Here is a 13,442-nt window from a genome sequence, read left to right on the forward strand (position 1 = left end):
TGTTTTTCACACTTTTCGAAAAGTAAATTTTAACTTCAAAAGCTTATAACTTGACAACTACTTGACCAAACTTAAAAAGTTATACCGCAAAATTTAAGTTAGCATGTCCTCTTTCTAATAAAAGTGGTTTTGAGTCTAAACAAGACTTTGTTCGGCCTCAGTGGCTCGCCAAACATCCAAAGTTTTTTTCTGAGGCACCCGGTAGGTTTTAAAATCCACAAGTAATGAACCTCTTATAGCTTTATCTGAATAAATCTGGTTGAAAACCTTCTATCAGGTTTCATTCCGTACGTTTTTTATCCACGTGGTGAACCGGTTTCCCTGATTTCCCGATCTGTCCCGATAATTAAAAATTGTAACTTTCCCGTGGGTGCGATTGGGTGTACCGCCATCAAGAAATATTTTTCGTGAAAATTTACCATATTCTAACTCTAATATAATCTAGATAGGAAACAAATATTAAATTTGATCTTTTGTTGCTCGTATTTCTAAATTTCAAGATAAAAAGAACTATCTACAGTACGAATTATTTTCTTTAACGGGCGTTGAATCGACATTGACATATTTAATGATGTCATAAAATCAATGCCGTGCATATTTTGTCAGCGCCGTGCATATTTTGTCAACATCCTTTTCATTGGATAAATACCACTAAAATATACAAGATAAGTAAACATAAATTTATCGCCCGCGAGCACGGCTTAGCTAAGCGCACCTCTCTTATTCATTATCTAAGAATTGAAGCGGGCAAAGATTACCGCGCGGCTGATAGCGGATAAGGTTTTTTTGAAGAAATTTTCAGTTATAATCCAAGGTAGAACAAACTAAACATAGAAAGGGGGTATTATTTAGTGCTTTATACGATATGATCGCTATTTTTTTTGAATTCTATGTTTAGATTTTTCTACCCAGCCCCGTTGCTATGTACGCGCGCAAAAAGGATGAAAAGGATGTTGACAAAATATGCACGGCGCTGACAAAATATGCACGGCGCTGACAAAATATACAGCATTGATTATGACATCATCAAATATGTGAATGTCGATTCAACGCCCGTTAAAGAAAGCAATTCGTAGATAGTTCTTTTTATCTTGAAATTTAGAAATACGAACAAAAAAGGAATCAAATTTAATATTTGTTTCCTATCTAGATGTAGATTATATTAGCGTTAAAGAATACGATAATATTTCACGAAAAATATTTTACGATGGCGGTACACCCAATCGCACCCACAGGAAAGTTCCAAATTTTAATTATCGGGAAATCGGGGAAACTGGTTCACCACGTGGATAAGAAACGTTCGGAATAAAACCTGACAGAAGGTTTTCAACCAGATTTATTGAGATAAAGCTATAAGAGGTTCATTACTTGTGGATTTTAAAACCTACATAACCAAAAACGAAAGTTGTTGGGAAGGAAAGAGTAAACGCAAGACAGAAGGTTTGGTTGTGTTGATCAGGTATGTTTTTATTCTATCCGAACTATAATGTTAAAAAAGACTAAAGTGGTCCTGACTGACTGTTACAGACAAATTCTGGAATGGCCCTGAAACAGTCAGGAACAGTCGCCTTATTAGGAGACGCCTCCTGATTAGGAGACGTCTCCTGATTAGGAGACATGTAGGTCGCTTGATTAGGAGACCCGTCTCCTAATTAGGAGACATAAAACTTGGATCTCAATTTTAAGGGCTTTAGGCTTTTCCGCGCATTTTGAAACTAGTTTTAATGGAAAGAGCAGCCTCGATTTGGTAAAGTTTTAAAAAAAATTATCAAAATTTCTCGGTGCAATCGATCACAATCCTAATATAAAGCACTACAAGGAAGCCCCTCTTGATTTTTTTCATGTCCGCCATTTTTCTTTTTGAGACGCTTTTGTTCAGAAGACAGATTCTTACTTCTGATTGGTTCTTATGGATTATTAGAATTGTGATTGATTCCACCGGTGGATTTTTCTGAAAATCACCATATGGAATCAATTTTTTGTGCTCTTTCCATTGGGAGCAATCAAATCATGCGCAGTTTGCTCGTTCACGAGATAATTACACCCGTCTCCTGATTAGGAGACGGGTCTCCTAATCAGGAGGCGTCTCCTAATAAGGCGACTGTTCCTGACTGTGAAACACCCCTAGAAAAGCTGGGATTTGACCTCTCTTTGTTACTAAAAATAGAAACACAGAGGTCAAAAACCGGCTTTTTTGGGTGCTTCCGTTAAAAAATATGCCGTAATCTTGACTTACGACTACACAGCTAAAGCTTTAAAAAGGACAAATCACAAACATATAAAATAATACAGCATAAAAATACAAACTAATAACAAAAACATGAGTAAATACTGGAATATAAACTGACATTGCCAAAAAAGGGCATCTCTAAAACCATATACCGTGAGATTGGGTAACTTGCATCAGTGGAGGCTAACATGCATAGCCCTCCTCAAATGAAAGACCTGGCTGGTCATAAAATACAAAGTTAAATCAAAACAAAAATGGTAGAGTAGAGCTGCGAGCGCAGCTGTGTAGTTGTATTTTAATGACCAGCCAGGTCTTTTATTTATGGGGCTATGCATGTTAGCCTCCACTGATGCAAGTTACAATCTCACGGTACGCTGATCATAAAAAAGAAAAAGGAGATGCTGGGGAGGGTGTGGTGACTGGGTGGTGTCGAGCAAAAATACAGCAGTCAGCACTAAGCAAATGAAGAACTGAAAAAGGTCCATGTGGAAGAAATTGCCCTTACAAGAACTCTTAACATCCAACCCTGACTGTAACTTGCAACTGGTAATAACCCAAAACCTACCCAATCAATAACCTTGATTGCTCTATATTTTCCGAGATTAAAACTTTTACTATAAACTAAAAGGCGGTTATTTTCCATTGTGAAGTATCAAGAAAAGTAAGAGTTTTATCATCCGTGATTAAGCCTGGTGAAATGTGTAGTGATATCCTCTTTAAAAAAACTATCAGAAACCACACCACTGGAATATTAATATCATGACCAACTGAACAAATTTTGTCCTGTCCAACTCTGGATTTTCAGGGATTTTCCGTCAGTTCTTGACGGTCGTAGCAGAGTCTACCATTTTAAGTGAGGTGGTTGGGTGTTGGAGGCGTGCACAATGCGGAGGGCGGGGGGAGATCGACCGCGTTTTATTACATACATATTATAATCAAGAATTTATTATAGACACTGGATAACCAATGAGCTATATTTTCATTGATTTCTCATGTTCTAGCCTTGTCCGCAGTAATGACATTATTGTTCACTCTCCTTCCTTCATTAAACGATTTTTCGTAACATTTTAATCATTTTTCTCATCTTAACACAGTGATTTCAATTCCCAAATGAAAATTAAGTTTTCCTTAGAGAGGCGAACACATCAAAATAATTGCTAATTACGTGTCGTTATGACGTTTCAAGTTGCAAGGGGGTTGCAAGAAATATACGAAAAACATGCTATGTATGAAAAATTGAATGTTGACACCAGATATTTTCAAAATTCAACCTCAATAAAACCACCGATCCACCACGAGCCTCCAAAATATTTTCATACCACGGTGAAGCCAAGACACTCAAGTCTCATATATGTCGATATTAGCTCTTCTCAGAAAGATGTTAGAGAGATATTGCCAACTTAAAATTCTGTATCATTTTAGGCCTTTTGTTTGATTTTTCTTGCCTGATGATGTTTTTGTCACAACAGATTTAATACATGTATAAGTTAAGTTTTTTAGCATTTATTTCCAAATTTGTGGCGAGTAAAAGTACAAAAAGATAAAGATAGAGGACTTTTTAGAAAAGAGATTATTAATCATTTTTCAAAATCAGAGAACTTCGAGCCGCCATGACAGTTGTCCTTTGCGGACAAAGCTAGATCCTCGTGTTTTCTTAAACAAAAGAAAGACAATGCTTCACTCTCCACCGTTTTATACGTTGTTTTTCCAGTGTCTATAATAAATTCATGATATAATACTACATACACACTTCGGGATTTCGGTAATCTTAGACTATGCTATAGTATGATGGCCCCCATGAAGGCCACCATTAAAATTGAAAATTATTATTTATTTCCTAAACTAAAGAAAAAAGCCCGGGGGGGTACTTAGGCAAAATGGGTGCTGGGTATGTGCGAGCCATAAGGGTACCTTTTCTCATTCCTCCAAAGTCTCTCAAAGGGGTACAAATAATTCAAAAGTTAGTCTCTGAAAGGGTCCCTAAATCACGAAAATCAAAAATTTCTCTCTCAAAGGGTCACGATTTCCAAAAATTTTGACCAAAATTTGGTGAAAATCAAACCAAAATTTGGAAATAATGGACCAAAATTTAGGAAAAAGTCTCTCAAAGAGTCCCAAAATCACCAAAATTTTGTCTCTCTCCATAATTCTTAATTTTTTGGCCGATTTTAACATAAATTTTCCGTGTAATATTTCCCTGACCTCCGTTTAACACCCCAAAAGGGGCGTCGAAGGGCGCTGTGGTAGCCCAGCAGTGGTTATCATTTTCTGCATGATACCAATGAGTGATAAGGAACTGAGGAATGATAAAGATCTCCCTCGTAAACAAATAAAAATTGAACAAATACTAGAAGTGTGACTAAACTACATGCATGGTTACTTTTTACAAAAGTTGTTGTTTTGTAAATCATCCTTTGGAATTTTACTTTATTTCGCATTCCATCCAGGCAGATTTTATCCATGGAAAATGAAGAACCTTTTTGCAAAGTAAGTTTGATAATCGTTGTTAATTTTCTTTTGATTTTTGGCAGAATACACCTTTTCGACTGTAGCCGCCAATTGCCGCACGGGCATGTTTTGTCCGCTATATCCCGCTATAAAACCGTCCAAGTCCTTTTTTTCGCATCTATAGAACACCCCTTTCTCAGTGCCCTGGTAGAACTTTTTCCCTCAGTGGGGATGAAAATTTCTATCAAAATGCCAATGGGGATAGAAAATCTATTGTTTCCAGCTAGAAAATTCCAGTGGGGATGGTTTTGGAGTGCAATTTTTTACATTCAGTTTTCAATGGGGATAAAATCATCGAGCAATTTCGCAGTGGGGTTAAAATTGTAGGATATTTTTTCCATCGGGGACGACTTTTTGGCCTATTTTTCCACCGGGGTAGGGGGTCCACCGGGTCTGTGACACAGGGGTGTTATAGACAATAGAAAAATGTGTCAAAAAAGGATCGGGTCGAGTTTAGGGGGATAATTAAATAATTTAGTGGCATGCGCCTAACAACTGTGGGACTATGGTCAAAAAGGTGTATATCTTCTTTTTTTTCTTGGAGATAAAAAAACTTGTTAAAACAAACCCCGTATCTCATCCGGGAGTGACCAGACCACGATGAAAAGTGGCCCATGGTCTCTCGTAACTGTATTTTCATCATTCAAAAAAAAAATGAGTATCAAAAGAGGTTTTTTATGACTTAAGATTTTTATCTTAATCTATTTTTTACTATCAGTAAAGACAGTTTAATTTTTAATTACCGTTCATTTTAGCATGGCATTGCCCTTATCAATCTTTATTATCGTGGTGGTATTCAGAACTACATTCGCTGTTCCCATTAACAACACCACCAATGAATTTGAAGTAAAAGAACCATCGAAAAAGACCGTAGAGTCGTACAAAATTGAAGGATGTTTCAATACATTTCCTGACTCTGGAAAAGAAACCGATATGGGAAGAGAAAGCTCTAATGCAAGGTGTCAACGAATCTGCCAAGATGTTGGTTACATTTTAGCAGCTACCCAAGGTTCTAGATGTCTTTGTGGGAATGTGTATCCTAAAGGTCATTTGGTTAATGATACAGAATGTCGCACCAAATGTCGATCGTATACCCAATGTTATAATGCTCAATCATGTTGCGGTGGTGAGAATGCCTACTCCGTCTCTGTTGTTGGAGACATCGATGTTGCTAAGCAAGTCTTGAGACGTTTGGCGTTGCTATGGCGAACTAACGAGGCTTATAGGAACCACATGCAAAATCAATATATTCATGAGCAAGAACAGAATACGCAACGAGCTAACTGGTGGAATTCTATTGACAACGGAGGCTGGTCAAAGTGTCAAGCTGGACATTTTCTAACTGGTGTCTATAGAAGTCCACATGTTTGGTGGGATGAAAGACTCGGCCGTCTTGAAGAAGGAGAATGTAAAACAGCACCTAGAGAATTACATCCGATGCGTGGTGAAGCTGATTGCTACGCTTTGAATCTACATAAAAAGTTTAACAATAAAGGATGGCACAGCTGTAGAGCTGGTTACTACATTTCCGGCGTCTACACCTCTCCTGGCGCTGGTCTTGAGAATTTGGAAGAATTCTATTGCTGCAAGCCAAAATCACAAGGCGAACAATGGGGAAGATGCTATAACCATGATGCTCATGCTTCACTTGATCGCAAAGGATGGACTAAGTGCAATGCTGGTTATTTCATTTCCGGCCTGTATCGTAATAGCTGTGAAAGATTGGGATGTATTGAGGAGCTCAAATGTTGCCAGATGGGTCCTTACAATGGAAATTCTTTCATCGATAATCCTTCACTTGTAATCAAGACCAAACGATCGTCTGGAGGCTACAAAGAATGTTCAATGGATGCCAAAGATGAGACACCAGAGAGTGAATCTTATTCATGCAAGAACATAGCAGAACCAGAAGAAGCATTAAAATTGCGTCCAGTGTCTTTCATTGTTGAGGATAAAACTGAACCAACAACCGCCAAACCAGAACGAGTCAAAGACTTTCGCCCTGTCCAATGCTTCCAATCGAACGTCAAATACACCTGCACCAAATCCTTATCAGTGACCATCGCTGTTGAGAAAACTCTTACCATTGGAACTGGTTTTGATGTTGGGCTCACACTTGGCTACACTGCTGGGTATGACTCATCCTTCTTTGGTCAAAAAGCATCAGTTGAGTTTTCAGCCGAAGTATCGACATCGTTTTCATTCAGTTCAGAGCGCAGTGAAACCAAGAGTACTGAGACATCCGATAGTACTGAAGTTGCAGTCGAAGTTAAACCAGGTAGGCAAATCACTATTGATTTAATGCGTAAGAAAATCGACGTTGTTTATAAGTGGAAAGGAACCTTCCGCTTGTTGGGTACCTATGAATTGAAATGGAGCAATGGTGATAATTCTGGTCACCAAGATGTTACAACCGTCCTAACAGGTCGTAATCGGGATATGTATGCTTTTGGAACGTGGGAGTTTCCCGATACTGATATGCTACAGGTGCTGGTGACAGATCAATTTGGGAATGAAAAGATCTGTGAGCATGCGTCGGGCGATGGTGCAAATTGTAATATCAAGAAATTAAAAAAACCCAAACTACAAGCTCGTGCAAAAACACCAAAATCTGGTTGAACTATTTTTAAGAAACACACATAAGTGAACATTTTTTTTTTGTATGGAAATTTGACCATTTTAACTGATAGCATTTTTATTTAACTTGTAACCTGAAGTATTTTCTTTAAACCAAGCGTTACGTCCAAGGATTTGTGAAATAATTGTATTTTTGGCTGGAATTTTATTCAAAAAAGAAAGACAGTCGTAATGTAATGGAACCAAATCTAAATTTCTTAATTCCTTAGAAGAAAAGTAACGGTGTTTCACTCTACCATTAGGAAATTGTAAAGAATTTCGATCAAAATGAAAAAGAGTTTTTGACTTTTATTCTGAACAAGCACAATAACCTCAGATCTTAAAGGCAGACATAGATGCCATTTTTTTAATTTCTGATCATTTAAAAGCATTAAAGTTTTTACCACGCTAAATGGGCTTTTCAAGAAAAAAAATTTACCCCCACTGTTGAGGATATTGATTTTTTGAAGTATCGAACCCGCTGGATAGCCTATAGTAAAGACCCCACTCTAAAAAATATGCTCACCCCATGGATATCCTCTCTTATAAAGATTTTCGTATTTTTTACTTGAAAAGACACTTTACCCCCCGGGTATCCGCTCCTTTGTAGATATTTAAGCCACTGGATATCCACTTTTGAACAAAAATCGTTAACCCCTAGATATCCGATATCCTCAACAGGGGGGGGGGCACGAACTATTTTTGGAAAAGCCCAATTTGAATTAAGTCTTCTGTCTTGTACAAATCCATACTGCATCTATACGGCAATATGGTTAGTGAGTGGTTAACCATGGAGGTAATAAAAATATAGATGGAGATAACACTCTTCCTATTCTATTGTATTGTATCGTTGATAGCAAACTGTTGCTTTGTTGCTTTGGGAAAAAGCCATTTATTTTGCTTTCGCTCATGGAAATACTTGAGTCGAAGAGAATTTGAATAAAATCACGCTACATTTTAAATTTTTTAATTGTGTGATGACAGATTTGTTTATAAAAAATAAGAAAACCTTGCAAGAATACACGTTTTTTTTATAAGAACGTCAAAAAATTTGATGCCTTCGGATGTTCTTAGTTTTTTGGATTTGAAGCCTAAAAATGTTCTTAAAATGTTCCTATTTTCAGCATTTTTTTAGCATTTTGATGTAATTTCTTAAGAAAATGCATGTTTTTAAGTCTCCAAAGCCTTAGAATGTTCTTAGAATGTTCTAAAATTTTTGGGCCTCGAAGCCTTATGTTCTTATAAAAAATAGTTTGTTCTTATAAAAAAAAACGTGTAAGCACAGAACATCGAATTTGAAATGTTCGCTGCTCAAGGAATCCTCGGCAAATTTTGTCAATTTTTACATATTTACTAATACCAATCTTTCAACTATATTCTATCAAAATTTTGAGGCAGCTGCTATTTTAGATCTAAAGATATTTATAGCAAAGAACCTTCCACAAACAACAAAGAATTTGCAAAATTTGAAGAAGTTTACCTCTCGAAAGTTTCCCGATGAAATGAAAACTTCTTTTAAAACTATAAAGAAATTATTACTCGAAAAAAATCGCATTTTTACCTAAAAATACGAGGTTTCGTTGGACAGAAAAACTTTACTTTAGTTCTTATAATCTATATCTTGACTGATTTTTGCTATCAACCTATCAAGGATTGGTAATCAAAGGAGGCCGATTTGAAATAAATTTCTAAAGAGTTTTATGACTTCTCTGGCTATTACAGAACCCCATCTATATTTTTATTACCTCCATGGGTTAACATACCCAACACATCAGGGTGACTCAACCTTTTGGTTGAGTTTTTGAAAGGACCAACTCATTTTTAATGGAAATGTGAAAACCATACGCAATCCTGTAAATTCTTTCAATACACTTTTCTCGAGATGCATAAATTCATTGTTGTCCTCGTTTTCAAACAGATTTCATTGCTATGAAATTATATTTAAACCAATTTAAATTCCCAAAAGGCAAACATTAACTCTAAAACAAAAGTACTTGAAATTCAAAATGTCTCATGAGGTGTAAACAACACAATTATCATTGTGAATATTTTATTTTATAGCAATGAAATCTGTTTGAAAACGAGCACAACAATGAATTTATGCATCTCGAGAAAAGTGTATTTAGACTAAATTTTGAGAAATTTGGAAAAGCACGGTAATTACTGTTTAATGCACGGGTGATAGAAAATTTAAAACTCGCAAGAAGAATAAGGTGAAAAAGGCTGCCCTGCTGGCTAGCTGCCTTGTTGCAGTGCAGACTTTTACTACCAGGTTAAAAATCGTACTCAGTGAAGAAATAACCCTAAAATTTATATATCTTCATTGGCATTTTTTCGCCAAAAGGTGCAGTTAGACTAAAAAGGCTAGTTTTGATAGTACGAGAATCTTTTTATACTCCTATTAACTTTCTGTTTCTCAAAGGTTTTTGATTGGAATATCGAAAAAAGAAGACTCTTTTGTTGAAAAATGTTACCCTATTGAAATCTAAAAACCCTTTGTTTGAAGTGTTGCTGCATAAGTCATTGCATGTAAAATAATTTATTTTCCAGATTTTTGAACCAATGTACGAGAAAAGAAACCTGTGCTAACCTTACCTTTACCTTTGCCAGGATTCTAGGCTAAGAAAAAAAGAAATTGGCGTATAGGAAAGTGAAAAGTCAAATTCTTTAAAAATTTGGTCCAATGACCAATGAGAATAACCCAAACCCGAACCCAGGCCCTTTAATTTGCTTTTACTTTATATATGATTCTTCAATCAAAAATCAACATCCAAAGCCACTTGCACCACTTTTCTGATTTTACTGACGGACGTTGGTACCTTCCTTGAGCGCTATTAGAATCACAAACAAAGCAAACAAAGGGACTGGGTTCGTGTTTGCTTATGTGACGATATAAGAAGTATCTAGAGCTCTAAGTCTGAATTGCACACTTATATGAAACCGTCAGTGTAGAAAATATAGCAGTATGTATGTAAATAGGCTGCTGACATCTGCTAACGGATTCGTGCTCCTTATATACTACCTGCGGTTTTGTAGAGGTCTGTGATTCAGACTAGCTTGTAAGAGTTGACTGAATCAGCGCTGTACTTGCGCTCTCTACTACTCCGTAGTGCAGTGGTAGAGCATTCAGTTGCGGTACCCAGCTGGCACACAATGTCTTTCTAACGCTCACAACGTACCGTGAAAAGCACAGCTTAAAATCATATATTTACGCTGTGCCGACGAATCGAGATTCTATTCATCGCGCAATCTGCGAAGACAAAAGTAACCATGACGACCATCCAAGATCTTGGATGAGCGTCATAGTCGATATTTTTATTCCCGTCGTTGAAAACACAACTTACAAAAAGTCATCAATGCTTTGTAAAAAGAGTCAGCGATAGGAGAATCATAACATAAAGTCTGTCTATTATTTCGATTCAATTAAAGTGACATTTCCATAATTAAAAGTTTAATAATTACTGTTATACATTTGGGGATCATGTAAAAGATTTCTTTCGAAATAAACTCATTTCAACTACACTTGGAGGTTTCTGGGGAATTCGTAAATAGTAAACTGCATACTGATACAGTCTGCTAGACATTAATATGGTAACATTTGCTCTTCATCTTTGATTTTTTCTACAGTGATTAGATTGACACATGCGCGATAAAATTTATATTATTTGTCTTCAGAGGTTACTATTTTCTTTGAAAACTTAACCTCTGATACTCAGGGTACTCACAACGTCCATATAATGTTAGTTGAGTGTTGAAACAACGTTGTGTGCCAGCTGGTGCGGACTTTAAAACACCCAATTTCTTAAGAAAATGGACAAGAATTTTAGGCATTTTTAGGCTCAAAACCTTAAAAGTTAAAAACATCTTAAGGCTTCAAAAATTTTGCATGTTCTTATATTATAAACAAAACGTGTATCGAAAGAGGAGCCTTCGGGTCACATACGCTTACGGTCGCAAACTTACTAACTTACTTCTACTCGTTATAGATTTCTGTAAAGCCCGAAGGTCTAGATGTCGTGCTTTAAGCTCTTCCAAGCCAAAAAGTGAATATCGCAAAACAAATAATGCTTCTGCAATTTATTGTTTTCGAAAACCTGGGAAGCTGCGCTTAAATTCTATTGTAATGTCACGCGACTTAGGTAGGATTTCCTACCTAACCTCGGCACACCTTTAGCCAAAGCACGACATCTAGACTTAGTATAAGGGCAGCAAGAATATCGAGATTAGTCACACGTCGATAGATTTTTTAGAGTGCGGAAGCAAGATGGCTGAATTGATGAGATTCCTTGAAGATAAGTTTTCTTCTATGAAGAAAGACATGAGGTTAGAACTAAAGATCTCAGACATCAGAAAAAAAAGCGATTGATTCATACGTATACGTATTCCCTGCAGGCTGGGGTACAGTGTCAGAAGTATCCATTGGACATTCTAGCAAGCGTGTCGCAGAAAAAGAGCCCTCCAAAAGCAAACTTCTAAGAGGAGGAGAACACAGCCTTCATCAACCATCACTAAACGTGATGACAGCAACGATGAGTTTTCAGGGGATGCCTGGCTCATGAGGAAGATCAAACTTTAAAGTCACAATATGAAACAACAGACAGCCCAGAGCAAACGACTACATACTGTCTTAAATGTTGAGAGCAAGGACACTGAAAAAATCAAAATATATCTGCTTATGGCAACGCATTTTTCATATCTGAGACTCTGCAAGACCTCCGAAGGTCTGGATCCATTTTCAAACCACGTGTAGTTAGCCCTATATCCGTAGACACACGCCCATTCGGTAAACAACTGTTGATTCTTGATATGTGTCACGTCAACAGGTCACGTTAACTTGGGCATTGCCTGAGTCATAAATTTTTCTTTCGTTTTTTGTAAGAATAAACTTAGAAGAAGATAACTAGCCGTGCTTAATGTTTTCTCCAATAAAATGTTACTATTATTTTACTATTAAATTATCAACAGTGCAAGTGATCAATGTTTTCAATTAGAAATTTTGTGAAAATTGAATTTTTAAAGGCCTATAGTACTTATCATTTGTGCGAAAATTGTGACGGCGATGTCTAGTGTTTTTATATTCTCTTTTGTATGTACACTCCCCAGATTATCTTTCTTCAAAAAAGCTCACGCTACAACGCTAGATAGTTAATTTTGTAAAATTATCCTGAAATATTAAAGCTAAGACTGTTTTTTTTACGATGGTGCGTCAGGGATGAAGGATGTCAGTTAGAAAAAAAACTTGGACTTCTTACTATAGCTATCATTTTCAAGTCAACTTTTCCAGTTTTCAAGTTAGCACCTCCCAAAAGATGTCCATGGTGGTTTTCGTATTCAATATACAACAGGACGTGGCAGTCAGGCTGATCATTTGCTGTTCCAGTAATGTCAACGTAGTCAAACTTGAAGACGTCTCAGCTCGTATGGCTCGTTCGCTTTTTGATAATTCTGATAACGCTCTGTATCACACCAATAAAAACACAGCTTGATGGATCCTCAAAGGACGTTTTTCAGGTGCTAAATTTTTTACTTTCAATACACTAGGTTGCAAAATTATATCAATGCAGTCAAAACATGTGATTACATGAAATGTTCACGTATGATTTTATTCCCATGTTACATGGATTTATTTTGAGCGTTCCGCAAAATAGCTTTAGATAGATTGTTCCGCAATATATGTGTATTTTGAGCGTTCCGCAGAATAGTCGTCAGCGTTCCGCTGAATAGCCTCTTAACCGTGTTAATTATTCGGCTGTCTGAATTCAGTCTTCACAAGTCGTTAGTTGCCCCCCCCCTCCCGCCCAGAGTACACTTTCTTTTACAATTGTAAATTTTAACACGTATGAGTTTCTAATATGGGCCAAACATAGAGTTTAATTATTTGATTACGGATAACTTATGTCTAGGACGCAAATATTTATTATTAATTATTTGGTATTTTCACCTTGCTCATGTAACTAGACGGCTGCTACTATTGAGAAAGATATATAAAGATATTGTGTTGAACGAAAAATAAATGAAGTTATTTTCGATTGAGTTTTGGAATTAACGAATTAGAAAATAATTGCTTTACAAATTACAGCTGATAACT

The 13,442-nt window shown here is 36.5% G+C and overlaps 1 protein-coding gene across 1 annotated transcript; it reads left to right on the forward strand.

Annotated features, from left to right (window-relative positions):
* Window positions 1-4,661: 4,661 nt before the first annotated feature.
* On the forward strand, window positions 4,662-7,552 carry LOC136817930 (uncharacterized). Its single transcript, XM_067074273.1, has 2 exons — window positions 4,662-4,717; window positions 5,494-7,552. Exons 1-2 carry the CDS (start codon window positions 4,698-4,700, stop codon window positions 7,355-7,357), a joined length of 1,884 nt encoding a protein of 627 aa, XP_066930374.1. The 5' UTR covers window positions 4,662-4,697; the 3' UTR covers window positions 7,358-7,552.
* The last annotated feature ends 5,890 nt before the right edge of the window (window positions 7,553-13,442 follow it).

This window comes from Clytia hemisphaerica, unplaced genomic scaffold (genome assembly GCF_902728285.1).
Source record: "Clytia hemisphaerica strain Z4C2 unplaced genomic scaffold, Clytia hemisphaerica genome assembly, whole genome shotgun sequence".
Lineage (NCBI taxonomy): Eukaryota > Metazoa > Cnidaria > Hydrozoa > Leptothecata > Clytiidae > Clytia > Clytia hemisphaerica.

Coding starts and splice junctions, on each gene's coding strand:
- LOC136817930 (XM_067074273.1), top strand. CDS start 4,698: ATGAAGAACCTTTTTGCAAA. Junction 4,718..5,493: donor ATGAAGAACCTTTTTGCAAA/GTAAGTTTGATA, acceptor CGTTCATTTTAG/CATGGCATTGCCCTTATCAA.